General features: G+C 39.5%; 1 protein-coding gene across 6 annotated transcripts in view; it reads left to right on the top strand.

The window, feature by feature from the left end:
* The first annotated feature begins 768 nt into the window (after positions 1-768).
* Positions 769-23,241, top strand: part of LOC141802744 (uncharacterized) — a 46,878-nt gene continuing 24,405 nt past the window's right edge. For 3 of the 6 annotated variants that reach the window (XM_074686450.1, XM_074686448.1, XM_074686445.1), the window contains exon 1: positions 770-1,173. In XM_074686450.1, coding sequence (XP_074542551.1) covers positions 1,107-1,173 — 67 coding nt within the window. In that variant the 5' untranslated portion in view covers positions 770-1,106. Of the gene's footprint in view, positions 1,174-23,241 lie in introns of all 6 variants that reach the window. The other 3 variants (XM_074686449.1, XM_074686446.1, XM_074686447.1) reach the window with 2 other exon arrangements.

The raw sequence follows: 23,241 nt of genomic DNA, 5'->3' as shown, positions 1-23,241 counted from the left end.
AAATCCCAAAATTTGGCCTCCAAAGTAAAACACCCGTTAATTACAATTTATCCACTTCACGTATCTTAACGTAATAATAATTAATACTTAATTAGTATTATCCACTTCGACAGAGCGATATCTGTTCATCTTTAGCAGAGCTTTAAAAGGTATCTATCTATTTTTTTTTCTTGAATTTAAAGACTTGGTTATTGAAATTGCGTTCCATCAAAATTATACACACAAAAATTGATTTAAAACTCTCTCTGTTGCAATACACCCAGAGACTCTTTATTTTATACTTTATGTAATTTCAACTGATTTTATGTCCAAATATTTTTATTTTTTTTTATTTTTTTTTAAACAAGTTGTCGGAGATATCAAAGAAAACCACATCACAATGGAGTAAAGTAAGTATCCTTCAATCTTGTCTTCTAAAATACATGAAATATTTATGATACTTTTTATATAGTTTATATAATAGTGGTGACAAGGGATCAAATAATGTAACAGGGTTTTTTTTTTTAATGGACTGTATATATTAGTGTTCTCAGGGTGAGTATATTTACAAAAGGTTTTAGGTTTACCTTACTTTTTTCATAAAGAAAAGCATTTTTCTCTGTGCTGGTTGATAGTTGTAGAGTTGAATATTTCTTTTATTTATTGAGTGAAAAGAGTTAATTTCACAGAGGGGAATAAGCCCCGTGCTACAAATTGAAATAGATATATCGAAGAGTATGAGTCGTTTTATTTTGAAATTCCCAAACGGAAACGTTATCTCGTGTTTTGTAACTTAGCTCTTATCAGGCAGCTCACAGGACTCACCAAGGAATTTTATTCCCGCACTGTAGATTTTCCTCTAACGACCCACTGGACTTAAACGAGAAAATTATTTGAAAATATATATTTTGACAAACTTTTGTAACTGAACACTTTAGACACCCAAAGCTGTCTGTTTTTCGGGTCCTGTCACATTTCCATTAAGTGTTTTTGTTCACTTTTTGCCTCTATTCCGGTTGGATATACCAAGGGCGTGTTTGGGCGATCTGTACCGGGAGTTCATCTCCTGTACTCGGGGAGGATTCTGAGGAATGACAGCAACTGGAACAGGACTACGATCCGCCTGAATGGAAACAATGGATTTTAAGGAGCTTGGACATAATTTCGAGGAGAAGCTGACGCTAACAGACAAAAGTGAGTATATTACATTCATGAAAATAGGTCATAAACACCCTTAGTGGAGAATGAAAGTGGGAGATGTATTAAAAATGATGTTATCCCCTTGATATTTCCTTTAATCTCCCCATCCCACCATTCATAATCAAACCGTGTCCGTGTTTTCAGCGGAAATTTTAGACTCAACAGCTGCTGCAATGCAACATATGATTTTTTTCGCCCATTGTAAGCAGTAAGATGGGATGTTTTTTTCCGCCCTGACAACCCCACTGTAATTCCTGCACTCCAAACACAGAGCTGCCTCCCTAACAGGCGGGTCCTAACCAGTACAGATCCTGGAAATGCTGCACCGCGATGTGGTCTCCATTACCGAACACGTCAGTGGTGCACGGCGTGAAAAATGGCACTCATACACAACCAGGCAGACCTGACACTGGAGAGCTGGTGTGCAAAAAAAAACAAAAAACAAAACAAGGTATAATACCATTGATAGTAGTGAGAAATTAAACAAATCAAATCAAGGATTTTTTTCACTCCTTGCCCAAGAGACCTTCAGCAGCACAAAACACTGACTGGTGCAGAGGTTCAACATCAGCATCTCCAGCTGTTCCCCCTCACACAGCATTTCTGTATTTATCCAGTGTTTATTATCTGTAAATCCTTAGCATTACAGATAAATAAGCTGATATGTGTAAGCCCTGATCACTCTTGTTCTGTACAGGCTGTGATGGTTTAATCATACAAATTGTTCATGAAATTGATCCACACACCCTGACCTTTGCTTGGTTGGGTGTTTAATTATCCTGTGTTCGGACACCAGCTTTACATAATGTCTATTGTATGGTGTCTAGTGTGATCAATTTATCATTAATCATCAATTTTCTACCTGGATGTGTCTTGTTCTTATATTTGCTGCGTGAATGCACAATATGATTATAGAAAACAAAATCAGTTCATCCATACGGAAAAGACAAGCCTTTTGCTACCTCCATCTCACATCTCCCCTTGACCTGTGTACTGGTAGAGAAGGTGACTCTTCATTGCACCCCCCTCACTTGAGTGTTAAATGGACAGCCCTGCATCTGCTGCAGCTTTCTATCACTGCAATGGCTGGCTGTTATGTTGCTTTCTCCCTGCATGTGTGGGAGTATATGGTCTGTGGATGGATGGACACAGGAATTTCCAGGCGTGTTACTTGTGTGACAATGCACCATGGAAAAGTGTCGTTATTTTTAAACATTATGCATCAACAGTCTCACCACTATCTAGTTGATTGTTTTGTTGTTGTGTGACCAGAGCAACATCTTTTGGCAAATGCTACTACTGTCATCTACTGCTTTGTTGAAGTAATGAGCTTATTGCAGCAGATTGGAATGGAAAACAACAACAACAGTGCAGGGTTAAGAGGTACTGTGCGATACTGTAGTAGTTGTCAGAGTTGGTAAATGCCAACAAAACACCATAACAGCAAAAGGAAAATGTATCAAGTGCCCAAGGGTGCATTCTTGATAGGTAGCATGCATGTTGCAATGCATTCAGATTCAGTATTTATACAAGTGTAGCCATTCGTTACCAGAATCCAGAGGGAAATACATGATTACTATAAATCTGTCCTTAAATGTTAAAAAACAAATATATTGGGCTTTAAATTTTATTGCAATCTGAAAGGGAAGTATTTGGAGCTTGGAAATTAAGCCGATGTAAAATTGCTAAAACTGCAGTTCCTGAAGCGTCCACTTGGGGCTGGTTCCGTAAGTACTAGAAACCTCATACATATCCATTCAAAAGAGCTAATGTTTACATCAAAAACAGTTTGACTTTAATCCAAAAGGAAAGCCTTTTGAGCTTCAAAAAGAAGCCATTGCTTTAGTGTTGAAACTGCAGTTCCTAAAGTCTCCACTTGAGGGTGGCTCCGGAAGTACTAGAAACCTCATGAAAACTCACTCAAAATAGACGATACTTACAGTTACAATAAACATGTTTCCAGTATAAAAAACAATTTTGGTCAAATTTGATCATTTTTATTGTGAAACACTTCACAGGGGGTCATTTTTAAAACCTGTTCATTCTGAAGATGCTAAAATAAGAGTTTTCCATTATAAGGTCATGGCTGTAAACAGAGAGGCAGACGCACCGTATCTGTTAGCAAAGAGGCTAAAAGTCAGCCTCAACTCCATCTCTTTGCCTCATATTTGGTCAGCTCAAAGATAGGTTGAGTAGGAATTTTATCATTCTGACTATAGGTATCAAAACTATGCTTCAAAAACCAATGGGTGACATCATAGAGACTACATCCATGTATCATACAGTCTGTGATTTTGACGTTCATTACCACTGAGTGACGTTTGGGACTTTATATGGCTTATATTTTGTGCTAAATGTAGAAAACTTTGTGCAAGGGTTTAACTGGATGCTGGTTATTTAATGGTTAGGAGGACAGCGATATCACATGTTTTTGAGGCAAGGACGTCTCCTCTGTAGCTTTCCTCCAGTGCCAGAAATGCAACCCAATCATGAGACCTTTGTCTTTCTGGTGAAATGTTTTCTGTATAATCCTGCCTCTATTGAAATTGTCAACAAGCTTGCATTGTTCTGGGGCAAAATCACCCATCAGTAAGTTATCTAAAATGAAAAACAAAGGATGTTTTGGTTGCTCCAGCATGAGCTCTTGCACTCAGCTTGGGCTGATAAACGTGACGTTATGAGGAGGAATGCTAGATGCCGAAAAAGGCCGGGGCGTTAGATAAACAGAAACATTCTTCCTCCTCTCTGACTCCTTTCTGAGAGCTGTGAGTCTTGTTCCTTTTGAAAAAGACAGAAAGAAAAAGCCAACTAGGGTTTGTTAGTTTTGTGCAGCCTGGTTTGCCTGCAGCGCTGGACGAGGGGATCATAATCCCATATCAAAGTGATTCATTCAGGTCTGAGGTTGGCACATCTTTGGTTTAGCTCTGATGCATGTCGACAGTTCTAATCTTTACACGCCGTCTCCTCATGGATACACAAAGTTTTAAACTTAAACTACCGCTGACCTCTTATTCCAGTCTTGTTTTTACAGTTACTGCAGCCAACAAGCAAAATTGTGTCACTATAGTTTTTTCATCCCTGCTGGTGTTTCTGCATCACTGCCCATGAAGAGGGAAGATGCAGAAAAAAATCAGATAAATCTATTTTCTGAGGAAACACAGCAAGAAGCTCCCTTTCTTCTTTTCTCGGCAAGTCCTGGAGTCAAACCAATCCTGTCCAAGACACGACATGTTCAAAGACTCTCTGTTTGCAGCCCACAATAGGAGTGGCACCACCGTCCTGCAGTGAAACAATTCACCTTTTGTGTCAAGCAGAGAGAAAACCCTCTCCACTAGTCTCTACGAGAGCTCAAAACCAGCACGCTACTACTCCTCCCCAGGTGGAAACTTCCTTTTCCTTATATCCTCAATGTCACCGAATCAACTTTTCCGGCCTTGCTTCCCCGCCGGTAGTGTCTCAGTGAGGAGTTAAATGCTCCTCTGTGGAAGTAATCATGAGACGTGGACTCCCTTTGGCCCCGTGAGCTTCCCAGTCATGCTGACGTTATGTTCTTGGCTCATGTTCAACATCCCAGCCGGACTGGAAAAGTAGATTTTGGCCTGGAAACCTCCCCGCTCAAGCTTTGTCTATCATTACTCATCCTCTACCATTATACTCTAGAAAGAGAACTAACCCTGCTCTGAAAACAAAGGCTGAGATGTACTGAATCAACTACCTCAAATAAGCAGTTTGCTTTTTTTCAGAGTAGTAAAAATGGTACATATTATTTCCAGGAGCCCAAAATGATCTTGTTCTTCAGAATATGTAACATATGAACAGACTCCTCCAGGGGTGGTGATAATTGATGCTAAAACTTGAGTAGTTGTTGCAAGACTAATACACTGTAAATAAAGCCGAATTCTTTAGTTTGTTTTCCTAGTTTTCATCAACAGATATAAAACTGCATAAAAGAAGAAACTATTAAAGCTTCTGTGAAGAACTTTCTATTTGTGTCAACTTTAGCGCCTCCTCTGGTCAAAGTGGTACCTTACTCTCTACTACTCTCTTGTCCTTGTCATTTATAGGTAGTGTTTTCTGACCAAAAACTTAACCTGTTTTGTTTTCAAATAAAAAAAACGTCAGTTTCTCCACTAAAGGTAATGATTTTTTCGGCAAACTGTCAAACGGCAATGGTTTCAATAAACAAAAAAATATGTTTTAGATACAGTAGTCTAGTCCTTGTTTGCATTTGTAGAGCATTAAAAGTAATCCCTGATCATTTTATTCTGTTTCTTAACCAGCTTAAAGCTCCCCACACAAGCTTTAGCAGTTCAATAAAAGCTTAAAATGTTCGCTACTCTAGCTAATTAGCTTAGCCCCCCAGAGTTTTTGCTTTATTGTTTCCTGAAAATGTGGTCTCCACCTTTTTTGTGTTGTTGTGGTCGATGTTTGGGAAGGAGGGGTGAAATGTTGCCACCTTATGCAATAACACATAGGGAGTTTGTCATCTGATGGGCTATCAATTGTTAGCTTAACTACGCCAGCAAACAGTGGTGAATGCTAACTAGCATAATTCCCAGAGTAGTTATAAAACTCAGCTTCCAAAAAAACTCTTCCTCCTAATTATTCTAAATATTATGCTGCCTAAATTAAATCAGTTTACATCAAAATAAACATGTTAGCTTGTGAGCTAACAGTTTCATTTAATTAAAATAAACAATAAATTTGTTTCTGTTTTTATTGTAGTAACCGTATTGTGATTGTTTCTTCCTGTTCATGTAGGTGTTTCTGAAAAAATGTTGACTTTGAAACGAAAAAGACAAAAGCTCCTCTCAGCTCCTGCGGTCAGATGAGGCTCAAGTTCTCAAATCTCTGCCAACTGTGTTTCATTTGCAGCCTGAGGGCTCAGATCCCTGTATACGGGTGGGTGGGAGAGGGGGGATTTCTTGCTGAGAGGTTTGGGTGTGGATGGGATCGACTGACTCAGAGACCAGGCAGGGTGTTGGGGTCTTTGCAAGTTGTTCAGGTTTGAGCGGATGCCTCAAGAAGAAAGGAGTAAGGGGGAGACTGAACAGACTGTAGCGCTCCTTTATGTGTCCTCCACGTCAGCGATCCCTGTGACCAGATGCTATAAATCACAGTCATGGCATGGAAGGAGAGGAAACGCTCCTCTCTGCTGACCCAGTACGAAGAAGAAGGATGTAGCTTCCTGAGTGCTCAGATTAGTCATGTTTGCCTTCCTTTCCGACGTTTGAAAAAAGCAGAAGTCATGAATGGACATTGATATTATTAATCCTGTTGGCAGCTTAATCTTATTAGGCAGCGTTGTAAGGCAGAGTTTAGTCATGAAAGGAACTGTCATATCACATTCTATAGACTTGAGTCAACACCTACACATCTGGGACTGTTTTAGAGAAGATTAAATACAAGAAGATGTAGTATTGATCTTTTTCTGACTCAACAATGAGCACAAAAAATCCAAATCTCTAACAGTTGATCCAAAATCATTAAAATAAAACCATTTTTTTTAGCTTTGTCAGCGTTCTGTATAGATACTGTGATCTATATTTCATTGTAAACACTAAGCGCTGCCGAAAGCCTTTCAGATATGTCAAGACATAAATCATTGTTTGGTTTTTCCAAGTCCCACCTTGTTTTCTATGGGCTCTTTTATAAAGAATCTTTTTTACTATGACAATCAGCAAGATTTTTGCTCTAAATAGATATTCAAACAACTTTTAACGCAGGAATTATTGTTGGAAGGAACGAAGTGTTGACTATAATGTGTTATATTCGAATTAAGATCTCTACTCTAGGACGTTCAGTCAACTAATTGTGTAAATGTCATCCCCTTGGCTGGTTGGTGCCAGCTAATAGCTGTGATAATGCTGTAGTGCCGGACTACCCTAATGTAAACAAGCACAGATGACAGTTAGCATCTTGTAGTGCAGTTCAGCCGGTTATCAGTGTGTAGATCCAGAAAAAGGAGATAAGGTTGTAAATGATGTTTAACCAACGCAGGTATGCAGATAGGAACCTTCAAGGCTGGTGGTGCTAGCTCTGCTAACCTCAAGATAGAGATGTAAGATAACTTGTGCGTAACTTTGACGTTTTTCAAAATTGTTATTTTCTTCAGACTGGGAGATTAGTCGAAATTAATAATTGCATTTCTATGAGAAGGGAATTAGTTGCTTTATAATAACCTTAGTTCTGACAATACCTTTTATTTACCTGCAAGCTAAGCTAATGTTAGCAGTAGCTCTTCTTGCAGCTCCTCCAAGTAGTTGTATGGACAAAAACTATTTTTTTTTTCATTTTTGAAAATAAGGACTGATGCCAATCCTGATGATTTTTTTTAAGTCTCTCTTCTTGAAAAGTCATAGGTTCATGTTTTACAAACTGCATTTCAAGGATCTATTTCATAGGTCGTGTCTTGCCCCCCAACTGTCGATGTGTTTGGCATCTTCTGCCCATCAAAAATTTAGATAAAAACCGCAATGACAGTCCAGGCATTACATATTATTTTATGGTGGACTGATGTCTGGCAACAGCCAAACACCAAATTTCAACCATCAAGTCGGTGCATCCCTGATTTATATCAGCACTGCAACCATTGGGCATTGTTCCATGACGTGGTTATTTTAGGAAGAGCTTCGACTATGTGCGCTGCTCTTCACTTGAATGTATCTTTCAAATTATCATGATTCACTTTGAAGAATCAGACGTCTACAGTATTGATTTTTCCTCAGGGCTCTTTGAGCTAACCCAGCGGCACACCCTCTCTTCTTCTTTTATCCTGCAGCTCCATCATGTTTAAGCCTTGGCTTTCCATTAAAATTTAATGAATTAGTACCACTACAGATTTAGTTTTAACTTGCTTCATTTTTTGATTAATGTCTCCTCTTCAAAAGGAAACGATACGTGAGCATTTTAGTGCAATTTAACAACATTAGCATGATTTTCTTTGAGCTTTTCTCAGTTTCTTAGAAGTTCAGCTATTTCTGTTTGGTCCCGTCCTGTCCTGTTTCCCATCCTGCTTTGCAGCATGTACTGAATGTTTTTGTTGATGCGATACTCCAACCTCCAGGGAATCGCTAGCAGATGCACAGCCTCCCTCTGCTTTGAAGTGCCTGTGAGTGTGTGTGAGTGTGTGTCTGTGCAGATAACAGCCCTGATGTAGCTGGCGTCTGACGTGTGTGCCCACTTAAACACACACACGCACAGACACACACAGGATCACACACACACACACACACACTTGTCAGTCACCACTCAACATCTCGGTCACAGGACCCACAGGCTCTACGAGACCTAATTTAATCTTGAAGAGAGGACGACAACCCTCATAAAATGAATACAACAAGCAGCCATCTTGACAAACAACAGATCTGACGATGCTGCGGGAGCAAACCTTCACTCTTTGTTGTGTAGAGGTGCTTCATCATGTGGCGTGTCAGATGTTTTCCTTCTGTCTGTTTGTCTTTTCTTACAAACCTTTGAAAGTGTGTTTCCGCTCTTCATGGAGAGCTCGTCTTTAACAGGAATGAAACCTGTTACGTTGCAGCGTTTCCTGCTGCAGGAGTCGATTGATTACCTCTGCAGTCTCCTACAGTGACTCCGCTCTGCTTCCCCTATTACCCACGCAGGAGCCACAGCTTCCAGCAAGCAGCTCACTGGTTCAGTTTTCTGCTCGGAAACAATCCCTAAAAACTTACATCATGACAACATCTCTGTAGCAGAACACTGGTATGTTTTGCCGCAGCTGATCTGGATTTTCTTTGGTCGAGACAGCTTCTAGGTCTGAGATCGTCTTGTTGCCCTGATTGCTGAATTTGTTGTGTCTATGAATTACGTCAAAGCTTGGACGCTGGCCTAGCTCTGCTGGCTGCAGTCTTTGTTGCGCTGATCGAAAGATCAATTCCTGGTAACAGCATGATTTGGTGCATGCCATTCCCCTGAATTTGTCCACACATGTCCTGTCTCATGAGCTGTCCTTCCAAAATACAAGTAAGAAGTCACAAAAACAATCACTTTTGGCACACTCGTGATGTTAATTGGTGTCCTTTTGGAGTTTTCTTGTGAAACAATTGAACATCTGAGACTAGACTAAAAAAGATTTGAGTGCAATAGATTTAAAGTAGCATACCCCTGTTGGTTAAAGTGAAATAGGTATTGATGGATTGACTCTTTGCAAATTGAATATGTTTTAGATCCTCTATGCTGTAAATAATTAATGTCAATGGGCATTAAATATCAAAAAACTATTTCCTGAACACCAACACCCACAATAATAACCATCACGGGTCATACTGTGTCTCAAAATACATTAAAAATACAAAAAAATGATTATAATTACAACTATTACTAAATTTTAAGGGGCTGTGAGGAGTTTTAAGTGATCTTAAAAAAGTCCCCCTCCTAGATATGTGCCTGATCGTAATCCATACTTTGAAATGAGATTATCACTGCCAATATTGCTGGTTACAGGTTATTTTATTAAATCGCTATCTCTATGACAACACCATGCTGGCTGACGAAGTTTAGAAGTGAGAAGAGATAAAACACAGAGATCTGTGTTTTAGTTGTGCTGAAAATGATTTCTGGGATTAATTTTGTAGTGATGGTAGACACTGGAGTCTAACTGTCAGACAGAAAAAGGACAGAAGAGCAGAAGAAAGCTAAACAGGAGATAACACAAGGGCTAAACTGTTTGTGATAATGTTCATTCCAACCCACAGTCAGCAGTTATTCTGCAGTGGTCTGCTCAAACTTGAGTGAGGTTACGTTAGCTCTGCTTGGTAGGTGACTGGTCGGACATAGCTAACCAGGATTTACTAACATTACACATTACGCACATGTCTTAGAGCACCGGGCTGCAAACTGCACTAAAAAACTGACAGTGTTTACTTGTTGTCAAGTTAGCCTACAGATACGTCGGATCACCGGGCTGCCGATGTCGCTAACATGTAGCCAACTGCTATGTGTGCCTGATGTCACGTTTAAAACCGTAGCGCTACGTAACTGTATTGATAAATACCTTACCTCGGCGAGTTGTATCCAGTAAAAAGTTGTCTTGAACAAAGAAAATTTGTTTCAATCTGATCTCCATTTAACTCCAAAACAAACACAAGCCTCACTAAAAGTAATTTACGACAGTGTGTGGAGACTCCAGGCCACAAGGTGGCGAGGGAGTGCAATTAAAACAGATCCTCCTCATAGCATCTCTAAACATTGAGTCGTTTATAGGAACATATTGTTTGAAAATGTATTCAAAACAAGATTATCTTTTACACAGAACCTGTTGAAGTGGATTGTACTTTCAAATTGGCCCCAAAAAATAAAATGTAAGATATGTTATGTAACTCTACAACCCAACAGTTATAAACCTAAAGCTTGGTTTGTACTCCCATGTTGATCCCACATAAAGCGACCAACTTATTTTCAATAAGTTTTGATGGAGGCTCAAGATCCTTCACTGTCATGATTTCCTCAATGTTTCCCAGTCATGCATGACTTCCTGAACTCCACATGATAACCATTTAAGTCATTAGTGTAGTTTAAAATACACTAACTTTTTTGTTGTGAACTTTATTTGGTTTTTTTTCCAGTTGTAAAGTTTTGCATTATGTGTTTGACCTGCTTTGACCAACATGATACAGCTCCTCACAGCCCTGAAACCAGACCTCTGCTGGGATTAAACTTAGTCCATCATCACACCTCAACAGGCTGCCAGGTCAACATTAGTCAGCCAGACAGAGTTATGCCCTACTTATGAGGCCAAAACAAGAGAGTGGAGGGTCAGCTGTAGCCTGCATGCACTTGTGGAGACTTGTTTTTTGTGTTGTATCAGAAAAATGATCCGGTTTGTGTATTTTAAGTAAATACTGGCACTGAGTTAAACTGAAGTATTGCTGAGTCTGAAGGAGGCGGCAGGTCTGCAGAAATGTGAGAAATAAACAGCTCTCAGATCAGCTGCAGTGCGCCTCATTGTTACTGCAGATCTCTGTTTACTTCTTGTTTCTGCCTTTTGTTTCCCCTGTTGTTTCTGCGTTATGTAACTGTTTCTTTGGATATACAGAGGCGAGCATTGTTTCAGTTTCTGTGTTTGTGTTGAAATGATCATAAACACCAGGAGGGGTCTGCTGCATATGACTTCTGAGGCGTGATTGTTTGAGATTTCTGGGAACATTTTAACTGTAAAACATGTTACATTGTGCTGTGTTAGCTGGGGGGTGTTTGCGCAGGTTTAGGCACAAAACTACTCAATTGGTCAAAGAAAATGTAACGATTTAGGCTTACATATCAACATTAGTGAAGTGGCAAACAGTAGGTTTATTGATTGATGAATGTAGACGTGGTTTACACCTGGTCACACTGTTTACCTGGGTGTCTTTCACTTGTTTTGTTCATTCATTCATCCCAATCTCCTTCCTACCACTACTGCAGATTGGTGGATGTCATATCATCAACCATCAGATTGTGAACCACACTTTCAAGTCTGGAATTTGGTACAAGTTACACCATGTTGACTTTTTTTTTACTGGAAAGAGGGGTCAGGAGACAGAATAGCTGTGTCTCAAATGAGGAACACAAAGTATGGAGGACCATGTGCTCGTAGGATGAACCAAAATTAGACGGTTTGGTCGACAAGGACTGCAGGTGTTCCTGCCCGGCTCTTATACCAGACTACCCCAAATCTGTGCCCAGTGAGTCTCCATTTTCTTGTGGTTTGGCTCTGTCCTCCTTTATCCATCAACACCCACCTGGTGAGTAGGTTTGGGTTGAGTCAGGCAGGAGACGGACCAGACACAGATTTGGTGGAATTCAGTCATCAACATTGCCTTTGTCACTCAGAACTGTGGAAAATAGCTGTTGTTGTGCAACTTATTTGATTATCTGAAGTGTCAAGACCTCCCTCATCTTTCAAAATGAGTAATACCAGATAACCCATTGCGTGCAAATCATAGACTGTAAAAAAAATGGATGTCCGCTTGCTTGAAATGAGGTCTCCACAAAAACTGCTCCCCCTGGTGGCCGGCTGCAGTATGGGTTAAAAAAATCTGGCTTTCCAGTCATTCCAGATAGGCTGTGGTCAAACTTTAAAAAATTAATACTCCTTGGAGAAATGTTGCTCACGTCCGATTGTTGTAGTGATTTGAAGATATTATTTGGCTGTCTTGTATTTAAGTTCTCTTTTTTTCTGAAAAGTTTCGTTTTCATTAGTTGTACGAGGTTAATAACGAGGCTTTACGTAACATTTAACGATGATTGACAGCTGCTGTTCTCGTTTATTTTTTTCAGGGATTGTAAAATATGTCGGGAGGTTGAGTCAAGAAGTGATTGGACTCTTGAAAGAAAAAAATATTATTTTTGTCACCTCTCTCCACTCAACTCAGATTCTCCCAGAATCCTTCACAGTCTGGACAAACTCTGGCTGCACAACTGCTGCAATGTCTGCGCCTGTAACTGGGGTATTTTGGCTTCAAAACCGTACAATAATAAATGGCAGAGCCGCACTGTCCACTCTATATACAGTCTATGGTGCAAATCAACAACCTATGCTTTAAAGCATGATGGGTTGGAGACAGCCTGGAGACGGACTGGACACAGATCTGGTGGAATTTATCTGCAAGAATTCCCTTTCAAATCTTAAAACGTGGTGGACTGAGATTGATCTTGATAAAATGTGTAAGATAGAGTCACAAGGGAGAGAACACTATGGTCTAAGCTTCTTGAGACAAGGTTGTAAGACAGTACTGTTGACAATTAAATAGATGTTGAAACCTGAAGAGTAGGCTCCTCTCTGTTTTCCTCTCTGTTATTCAGAAGCAGCCAAACCTCTGTTTAACCCGTCTCCTGTTTTGTGCTGTTTGTGTGTAAATGTCTGGAAAGGCTTTTTCTACCGTATTATTATTGCCTTCATTGTAAAAAGAACAAACCTTGTGGTGACCTGTTGCTGATTTACATTGAGCGCCATGCTTACATTGCTACATCTTAAACATTACCTAATGATGAGGTCATGACTGTGGGAGTGAAATACCCTGACTGCAGCTTCAGCCACAACAAACCACGCCTGAGCTATTTTCTCTGTCACCAAGAAAAGCTTTTCTCAGCAGACGGCATTTAAAGATGTCTCAAAACTCTCTTCCCCTTTTTTTTCTGCTTCCACACCGCATCACCTTTAGCCTTATTTTTAGTATCAACATTTCACTGGTGAATAGAGGAGGAGGGAAAAGTGAATAATAGATCATCCATTTATGATTCATGTTTGGCTCTGTTTAATGTCGTTGTGACTGGGTAACCTACTTCTCTGTGGCTAAAAGCATCTGGAGGTCCCTCTTGACTGAAGTGGTTGCTCACTTCCTGTTTGTGTGTTTTTGTCTTTCTGGCTGATCTTTTTCAGCTGTAATGTTCAGGCTTAATATCTGTCTTTTTTGATTTGATGGCCTGTTTGGAGACAATAGAAGAGATGGGATGACAAAAAAATTTATTACCAGCAACTTGTTACCTTATCACACAAATAATTTTCACATTTGCCAATTCTACATAAATTTTGAGTTCAAGCAAAAACACAAATTGGCTCTCCAACAGTACAGTAAACCACTGGAAGCTTTTTAGATCTGACTTTCTCTTTAAACAAGAGGAAAAAAAGATTTATGCAACTCTAAAGTGTGAAAGAGAAACAAACAAATAGATATTTTAAAAACATGAATTTGGGACAATTAAAGAATTTGTTGAAATTGTTGTTAAGCTAGCATTGCTTTCTAATAAATTAGCTAGTTAGATACTGTTAGCTAGTGCAACAACGTCAAGGTCATTGTGACTCAACAGGATACATAAATCCTACCTAAAAACAGTAAAATTCTATAGGCTTAAAACTTGTTCTGAGTCATGGGTGGGAATTTTGGTTAGCATGTTTGGCTAATTAGCAACATTTGTTTGCTAGGAGGTTAAGTTCAACATTTTTTCCCAAAAGATCGGAGCTAACTCCAATTTCATGTTATTTTAATTGAGTATCCTAATATCACCAGGCCTAACTAGCGTCTTCTGCAATTCACAATGCTCCTCCTTTGTTGTCAAGTTGCTGAAGGACCTGTTAGCTTTAGCAGACAAGTTTTAGCACCACCTTTATATAGAAAGTATAGGCTTGAGTATTTCACTCTTTTGTATGTTTTTTTGTTGAAATAAAGACACTGACTCATTAATTTATAACCTTGAACCAGCTCACTCATAGTTTTAGCATTAGCATTACAAAGCAAGATGAGCATTGCTAGCAAGCTAAAGATGATGAGTCATTCTCCTGAACATTTCAAGTCTTAACTTTTTTTTCCTTTCAGCTGGGGGAGGAGTAGTGTGTCTTTTTCTGGTTGAAAGTGAGGACATAAATGTTTTAAACTCAGCACAAAAACCATAACATGCATAGCCACATTAGCAAAATAGTGCTAGCATGTTTATCTCAAGCCAGACTTGTACTCAAAGTGAAAACAGCAGGCCAGCTCATAGCAGCTGGGGCTATGTAATTGAGACTGAGCTTTAAAATAAAGGTTTCTCTTCTTTCATCAGTCGAACAGCCACATTTCTTCTTCTATGACAGTGATTAGTAGCTGTGTATGTTGTTGTTGCTGCTCGTCGTTTTGACCTGGAACTCAGCACAAACACAGCTGTCGGTCTGCTGTCCTCTCTCGACGTAACAGGAGAATCAGCAAGGTTCAAAGGTTTGTGAAGCATTTGTTCATGTGGGCCTGAAGTTATCTGTAGCCTCACTGGCAGTGGTGTGGCTGACATTTTGTTTATTGGCTTATTTGTTTCATGCATGCTTGAATTTAGACTCACTGACCTTTTGGTTTAGTAAGAAATTGTTGGTCATGAGATGCAGCAAGAGGACATCATGCAACTCATTTTTCTTAATCTTTTTGAGGTTGAATTGATCCAAACATCAGCTGTTAACTTTAATTTATGTGATTATTTTGTTTCCTGACCATCAGTGGTTGTGGGTCTCCAGAAATCCTGCTCACAGGCGTGTTTTGGCTTTTGCTGTTCTTAGCACCAGTATCCCAGGAATGTTCTTCCTCTGCTTTTCCCTAAGGCGTGGATACTTGTTGCCCAAGAGTGTTTCCGTTTTTTCTATCCATAGAGGAAGACACGGTGGAAGCCTCTGACAAGGCCACATGTGATGTTAAAGACTGTGTAAGCCTTCAGACGAGGCCTACAGATGTTGAAGAAATGAGCAAAATGCCTGTATTTGATTGAAATATTGCAGATTCCTGGACTCACTTAATCTGTGTTGACGCATTTAGTGGAAGTGAAATCTCTTAGACATTGTTCCTGCAGCTTTTACTACACATACAGTTTTTAATCTCCTCTCTTTTAGGATGAGTTTAATCCTTTGATTCCTTGGCACATGCAGGCTGTGCATACACATACAAAAGACACACATTCGCTGTATAAACACGTGCAGGGGAAATGTGGATGCCAGGGATTCCTGAGGTTGGCCTGACCCAGATCCAGTATGTCCCTCTCATCACAAAGACACACACATGCAAACACACGTATATGTCCAGTATGTGTAACGTGCGTTACTCTAAACAATGGAGTGTGACCTGCTTTAAACAAAAAAAGGGTTTTCCTTTCTTACTCTCATTCAAAAAGAATGATTAAGGGATGTTTTCTCACGGTATTTAATACATTTTCTCCTTTTTACATCATGCAAGCTGAGTTCCTCCTCATGTAGTTATGTTAAATATTCTCTTTTGTTTCTAAGTGGTTATTTATTTATTCATTTATTTTTAACAATTTATTTTGAAGATGCTATAGAGTAGAGCTTCCCAGTTCCAGCTATTTTTTTAACATACATAAATGAAAATTAAGGAAGCCAAATACCAATAAAACAAAGAAAAAGAACACAAGAAGTAAATTACATACCCAAAAAGGAGTGAGCAGAAGTGTAACTTGTTAGCTCTCACTCCTTTAGCTAAACATAAGTAATATATACATATATTTGTTCATTTATACACATATATGTTCGTATAAACCAGGGGTGTCTTACCAGTCAGGGACCATGAGCCACAAAAATCACTGTGGTACTACAAAGAGCCACATCACACACGTGGTCTCGCCAATGCACTTCTTCTCACACATATACGAAATTACATAAAATGAAAATCAATACGTTCCTAATTTTCAAAGCGAGATTTATTGTGTTTATAAGTGTGTTTAAATCTATCTATCTAAATAGATAGATAGATAGATAGATAGATAGATAGATAGATAGATAGATAGATAGATATGAGCACACAATTTATTAAGAGGAGCACATGTAGAGAAAAGAAACTGAAACTTAAGTATCAATCTCATCACCCAAGTATTGATCAATACCGATCCCAACTTTGGCATCAGTATATCAATATTGATCATTAATATTGATCGGCACACCGTTACTCATGACTATATAGCGGATAGAAGAAGAAAGGCAAAGAGCCACATGTGGCTCACGAGCCGCAGGTTGGCCACCCCTGGTATAAACAAACGCACGCATACATTCAAACATTCGTGCAAACTTCCATACAAACAAATGCACCAAAATACACCTACATATTTCCATATATACATACACATATTCAAATTGGCTTCTCTGCCTCTAATTATTGATGATAATCATGAATGGTCCTTAGCCACTGTACCCTCCAAGTAACATGGTTTTGTACCTTTTTTAATTTTGTACCTTTTTAACAGCATTTATGTGTAAGCTTCATCATTAAGCTGTTGTCATTAGGCTACAAGAGAAGGTTTAGGGCGACTGAAAATGCTTTTGGGGAGGTTAGACCAGTTGACGTGAATATTTGGACATTTTTCTTAGATCGTCATGACTCCGACTTTTTGTCTCAAAATTTGGCCTTTAAAGCATCAGGTCATCAAACTCTTCCTGCTAACCTTAAGCTAGCTTATGGGTACATCAAAGATCCCTCACATCAGTCAATGTCAGAACAGACTCTCACAGTGAAATTAATTGGATCTTAATTTTTTTTGTGCGACTCATGTTCCATCTATTGGAATGGAGAACCACTCACCAGTCACCAGGGGGAGCTCTAAGCATTATGGCTTCACTTAGAGTTGCTGTTGTTGGAAGTCTGTGGTTTGAAAATAAGTGTTCACATTTCCAGTGCATGTGCATTTGCCTCCCTTGTAGTTCAGACAGTCTTCTGCCAACACTGATTTTGTGCTGCCATTATACCGCAGAAGGGTCGGCTTAAATATTCATGACTTTGGTGAATAGTAGTTTTTGGAATATTCTGCTCTGAAAGATGTTGCCAAATCACAGTAAAGTTAATTAAGGACCATATCATTGTAATATTATTGTTTACTGAGACTTGAAATTGGCAGAATGTTGAGCCAAAACTTGGATATCGATCTGCCAAACCAATTTGGGTAGAGACAGAAAGAAAGAGATGGATAGAGATAAATAAAGAGAGACAGACAAAGAGAAAAAAAGACACACACAGCAAGGGAAATAACAGGTTATACTGACTGGATTGAAATCCTCGTACATGAAATGATTTTACTCTCCATAACTGTGTTAGTAGGTTTGGAGATTTTCCACCATCATCACTGGTTAATTTTGATTAAATGTGGTTAAATTTAGCTACAAGTTTGGCAGGTTACTAGCTCCCATTTGGATGATTTCTCTGTTATCGGTTGAAAAACTTCTGGTGTCAGATAGACTTCATGAGCCAATGTGGCACAAACACAAACAAATGTAGGTGTCCTGGCTTTGCCTCTGCAGTAAATCTGGTGACACACATGCTGCACTTCATGGTCACTGTGCCATCGCAGGGTGCCTCGACAGCAGCCAAACCCCTTTTATGGCTGACATTCTCAGTATGGTGCTTAACTCTATTTATAAACCCGGAGTCTGTCACAGTGGCACAGAAACCTGAGATAGCTGTGGAGAGACGAGGACCTGAGGGGGGGGAGAAGAAGGGAGGGAGGGAGGGAGTGACGGGTGAACATCATGCTGAATTTGTGTTTCTGTGTTAATGGAGCCTGTCACATGGAGGGCAGATCACAAGATGAGATATGCTTGTTGACATGGCACTTAGCATGTACAGTATCTTTGAAAGGCTGGATGGACTGTCATTGCTGTTAGAGGGGAACCACTGCAAAATATATATTTATTGAAAATATTTACAAAGTAATTGAGCTGGGCTAAGCTAAGTTCTTCCAACTGTAAAATAAGTCTTATTTATTGACCTGCTGTGTTTGTTGTGACATAGGTGTAGGTTATACCCATTGATACACACAAATTAGTATCTTTATCTTACTCATCTATAGGATAAAAGTTCCATAACCTTTATAAATAAAAATAAAATGAATTTCCCTTCTGGGATTGATAAAGTATTTTTTATCTTTATCTTTATCTTTAAAGTAAGCAATAATGAACAATATTAGCAGCTACTAGCTTAACCTTCCTTTAATAAATAGTTTAGCTAAGCTAAGTTTTTTCCGATTTTAAAATTTAGCGAATTTTTTTGATCATCAGGGGCTCTTGGTTGTATTGTAGATATTATTATATGTTTCTACAAATCACTTTATACATTAATGTTACTTATTTGGCTGATAAATAACCCTAAACTCTTAGAAAGTCAGTTTTGGTGAATGAAATGAGCTGCTACTAGCTTGACCGTTAGCCACTCACGCGCTAGCTAGTTTCCTGATCGTAAAGCCTGTATTTTGGTTCATTTAGGTTATTTCTGACCAGTTAAAGTGTGATGGTTGGTCTGTTACCAAGTCTACTTTGTGAAAGTGTATGGTTTTTGACAACCAACACAGAAATACTTCATTATTGAAGAGAAATGAACTGAAACTATGGAGGGATTATCAGTCTACGTGATCATCAAGATGTGCAAGCATCTTGACCGCACAAGCAGAATTTAGCTCCATTCATTCAGACGAGTCAGCGTTTTTTAAACACTAAATGTAACCTGTTATCTGCATAAAAATGTATGGTTGTTCTGTCGTCAGTTTTTTAAGTCTATCAAGTTTTGATCGTACCAGAGCATGTGGTGTTTTGGAGTTAATAGCTACCATGCTAACTGGTGACTCTCAGCCCACAGTGAAAGTGATTAACGGCTGAGAGTCACCAGTTAGCATGGTCACACTTTACACTGATACACCAGCGACATTTGCGGGTAAATAATTAACTCTGGACGTAGTTGTCTGGTTCTTTTAATGTGAACTGGGTCTCAGACTCAGCAGTTTGTGTGCTATTTTTTTTCGTTTGGGAGGGTTTCTGATTTATTTACACATGTTTACGTCCTGGTCTGTCACAGTCTGGTAAGTGTCCACAAATGATGCAGTCATGAGCATCGAGTGACAGTTGTGTGTTTAAATTGCTCTCTGGGTACACGCCGGATTTCTCCACTAGAAATGTCTGTCCACCTAATATCTGTCCACTTGCTGATTTCTTCTGTTCACTCACCGCAGTTTCACAAACCACCGTGTAAGTGCTGATATTAAGTAATCAAAAATTTGTTTTTTCGTGGTAACTCCTCCACGTCAGTTGGCAAACCATTATGCTCCGCAGTGCTTCTGCACCCAGGTTGCACGTGCGTCTGGCGTTGTTGAGAAAAAAAGAATCCCTCTATAAGTGACACAGAGTCTAAAAATGTGTTTCATGTCTCAGTGTGTGCATGCTGGACTCAGCTAAGGGGCAGGGTTTTGAAGCTATTTGATGCAAAGTATTTGCCGGCACCTTAACTGGCTTAATGGCACATTTGTGGGTTGATAAGTAGCACAAGTGAGCAGGAGTTAAGATGTTACTCTTTAAAAAGATTCACAAGCTCAGTGATGCTACCCCATTAGCAGTATCTGTTAAAAGTTTCTGCTATGAGCTATGAGCTAATGTTAGCATCAGACAAGCCATTGCAAAGTGAAACTCTTCAGTGAGTCAAATCCAGTGAAGCTCCTGTTTTTTCCTATGAGTCACAACTTTCTTTAAAGTTTATACTGTGGTCTCACTGTTACACAACTTCTGTCATCACTCCCCCTCCTACAGCACCATTAAGTTGAAAGAAAGTAGAGAACAACCGCACCCAAGAAGCAGTCTATTGTTCCTATTGGAGTACATCTCCAACGGTTGTGAGATTTGACTTGTCATGGAGGAGTTTGACCTGATATTTAATACATGTCAAGTTTTCTAAGCAGTCTTAATCTTAACACTTAATTCTGTTTCTCTTCCCCAAAGTTATAAAAAAAATCTCAGATAAATCAGGATTATTTTTTTGTTGTGATACCAGAGAGCAGAAGAAATTCACCTGACATTTTTCGTGTGTCTTTTGGTAACCTTGTTGTTTTTAAAATAAGCTATTGGTGCTGCTGGGATTGGATCGGGTCTTCGTCATCCCTTTCGTTCCTCAGTTTGACTCCCAGTGCCTCTTCCATCCTTACAATGCTCCTGAAGTGCTCAATTCAAAAAGCGAGCCTCGCTCCCAGAACAAAGTAATCTTCTCAAGTAAGCAGGAACATTGCAATCCTCTTTTTGCCAAATCCTAATCCTTTTTTCAACACCAGGTACAAGCAGTGCCATCCCGTCTCAACAACATCTTTTCGCTCTCTCATCCAAACACACGAGTCTCCTGGTCACATCCTATTATTCCTCAATTAGGATTCTGTAGTGGCAGCCTGTGCATTAAGCTCCGTGTTTAAGTACAGTGGGGGTAGATGGACGTGAGCCAAGTGTTAATCTGTGATTTATGCGGTACGGTGAGCGTTTGGACGGGTCTGAAGAGAGTGTCATGCTCCATCTGCCCACTGCTGGCTGCCTCTCACCTTCCTAACTCGTTGTCTCTGAGCTGCCTTGTCATTATTCCTCTCGCTGTCACCGTCTTTATCTCCTTTCTTTTTGTCTTTTTAAATCCTTCGCTCCCTTTTCCCCCTCTGTCATTATGAAACAGGCCGCTGCACCATTTCCCTGCTCTCTCATTGTCCTTCAGCTCTCCCTTCTCTGTAAATCACTCCTCTCACTCCACACGTGTCTGTGCAGAAGTGTACAATTTGTTCCTTCTTCTTCTTTCTTCTCCTTCCTCTGCGTCCTCCTTGACTTCTTCAGTGTGACAGCTATCGGAGTATAAAAGGAAAGAAGCAGCGGATCAGTCAAACTCGCTAACAGTATCAGACAGGCGGCAGAGTGTGAAAACAGAGTCAGAGCCGGGATTAAAACAGGATGTTTTTTGTGGCTTTTTGTCAGCCTCACTGAGGGTCAGAGTTCAGGAAGTCAGGCCCCATGACCGGATCTGTGTAGAGACTTCAGTGGTGCTCGTGTTAGAGTACTTTTCAAGGCCTTGGTGTTTCATAAAACATGAATGAAAGGCTTGATTGATCTAAAGACTCAAAGGGAACTTTATTCACTTTACGTGTCAGAGTCTATTTTCAAGGCACAGGGGACACCAAGCAGCGGGCGAAACAGCCGTTTTAATGTCTTTTGTTCTGCTTTGAGGAAATTAGACTTGACGTTGCAGAAGTACCAACTGATGCATCACAGCTTCTTTAAAACCTGAAGGATTTCCAAAGGAAGCTAAAGCTGAAATGTAGAGCTGCAACACTCACATTTTTCATCAAATTGACCCATCACCACATACGCAGAGGTTATGGTTGTTGCAGGTTTAACTCACAGCCTCAGCCTTTCTCTTGCCGTCTTCTCCCCACATTTATAGTCAATCTTCAGCTTCTCCTGCTAACAAAGGCAGAAAAATCTGAAGAGAAGCAGATCACAACTTTGTTAATGTGAATACTGGATATTTTGTGCTGTAACTCTTGTTGAAAAATAAGGGACATCCATTAATCTATATAAGTGGCGAGGTAATTCAGAAAGAAGCTAAAGGTTTGTAGCTCTATGGGTTGATTTTTAAGCTCAGTGACAGTCCAAAAATTAGATCACATGATTCCAGGGTACCAGTTTCCAGTTTTATACAAGTTGCTCATGAGGTATAGATAAAGTTTTTGAGTTGAATATAATTAAACTGGATTGGATTGAAAATGCACACTGACCATAGACTGTAAAATAAATGCATAAATAAAACAACAAGCCCTGTGATTGACTGGCGACCAGTCCAGGGTGTACCCCGCCTCTCGTCCAATGACAGCTGGGATAGAATCCACCAACCTGGGACCCTGAAGAGGGTAAGCACTTGAGAAAATGAATGAATGAATGAATAAAACAACAAAAAAATTATGCTTAGCTTGAAATGAGCCTGGTGGCTGGCTGCAGCATAAATCAAAAACTCTGCCTCCCCACTCACCCCATATGGGCTGTGGTCAAATTGTAAAAAATAGATACACCCCGTAGAAATGATATGAAGATGTTATTGGGCTACAGTGTATCTGAGTCCTCTTTTTTTCTAAAAAGTTTCTTTTTCATTAGTTATTAGATGTTGAAAGCTGGGTTTTACGTCACATTTAATGACGATTGACAGTTGCCGTTCTTGTGAATTTTTTTACGGGAATAGTAAGATACAACGGAAGGGAGAGCCAAGAAGAGATTAGACTCTTGAAAGAAAAAAAAATGTCACCCAGCTTCACACAGATTCTCTACTGTGCCTCAGATGGGGTTATTTTGGCTTTAAAACCTTAAAATGGTAAAAGTAGAACCATGCTGTTTATTCTTTATACAGTCTGTGACACTGACACACAGAGGCAACAGACCTCAAAGTTTGGGAGCCCAGATCAATCCCTTCCCTGTATCCTTTGCAGAATGTCGTTTCCAAGGAACAGCCTCTGGTTGAGAATATGGTTTTGGTTTGAAAAGCTAATTTCTCTGTGAGCACACACTGTACCTGGAGGGAATTTATTATAACAGTATTAAAGTTACAAGTCTGCCTTATTAATACTCATGCTAGGCTAGGCTGACCAAAGCTAAGTTGAAAGACAGCATTTCAATATGCCAGCCTTCGACATTAGGCGTCAAAACTCTGCTTTAGAAACAAACATGTGACATCACTGACACTACCTCCATGTATTGTACTGTTGATGGTTACATCCTACCATCTCTACTTAGTTTGTTTGAAAAAAATACTGTTAAAAAAATATCCT

The sequence above is a fragment of the Halichoeres trimaculatus genome, unplaced genomic scaffold (assembly GCF_033239565.1).
Source record: "Halichoeres trimaculatus isolate MK-OKI-2021-1 unplaced genomic scaffold, fHalTri1.1 fHalTri1_scaffold_14, whole genome shotgun sequence".
Taxonomy (NCBI): Eukaryota; Metazoa; Chordata; class Actinopteri; order Labriformes; family Labridae; genus Halichoeres; species Halichoeres trimaculatus.
This window is presented reverse-complemented; position numbering and strand designations above follow the sequence as displayed.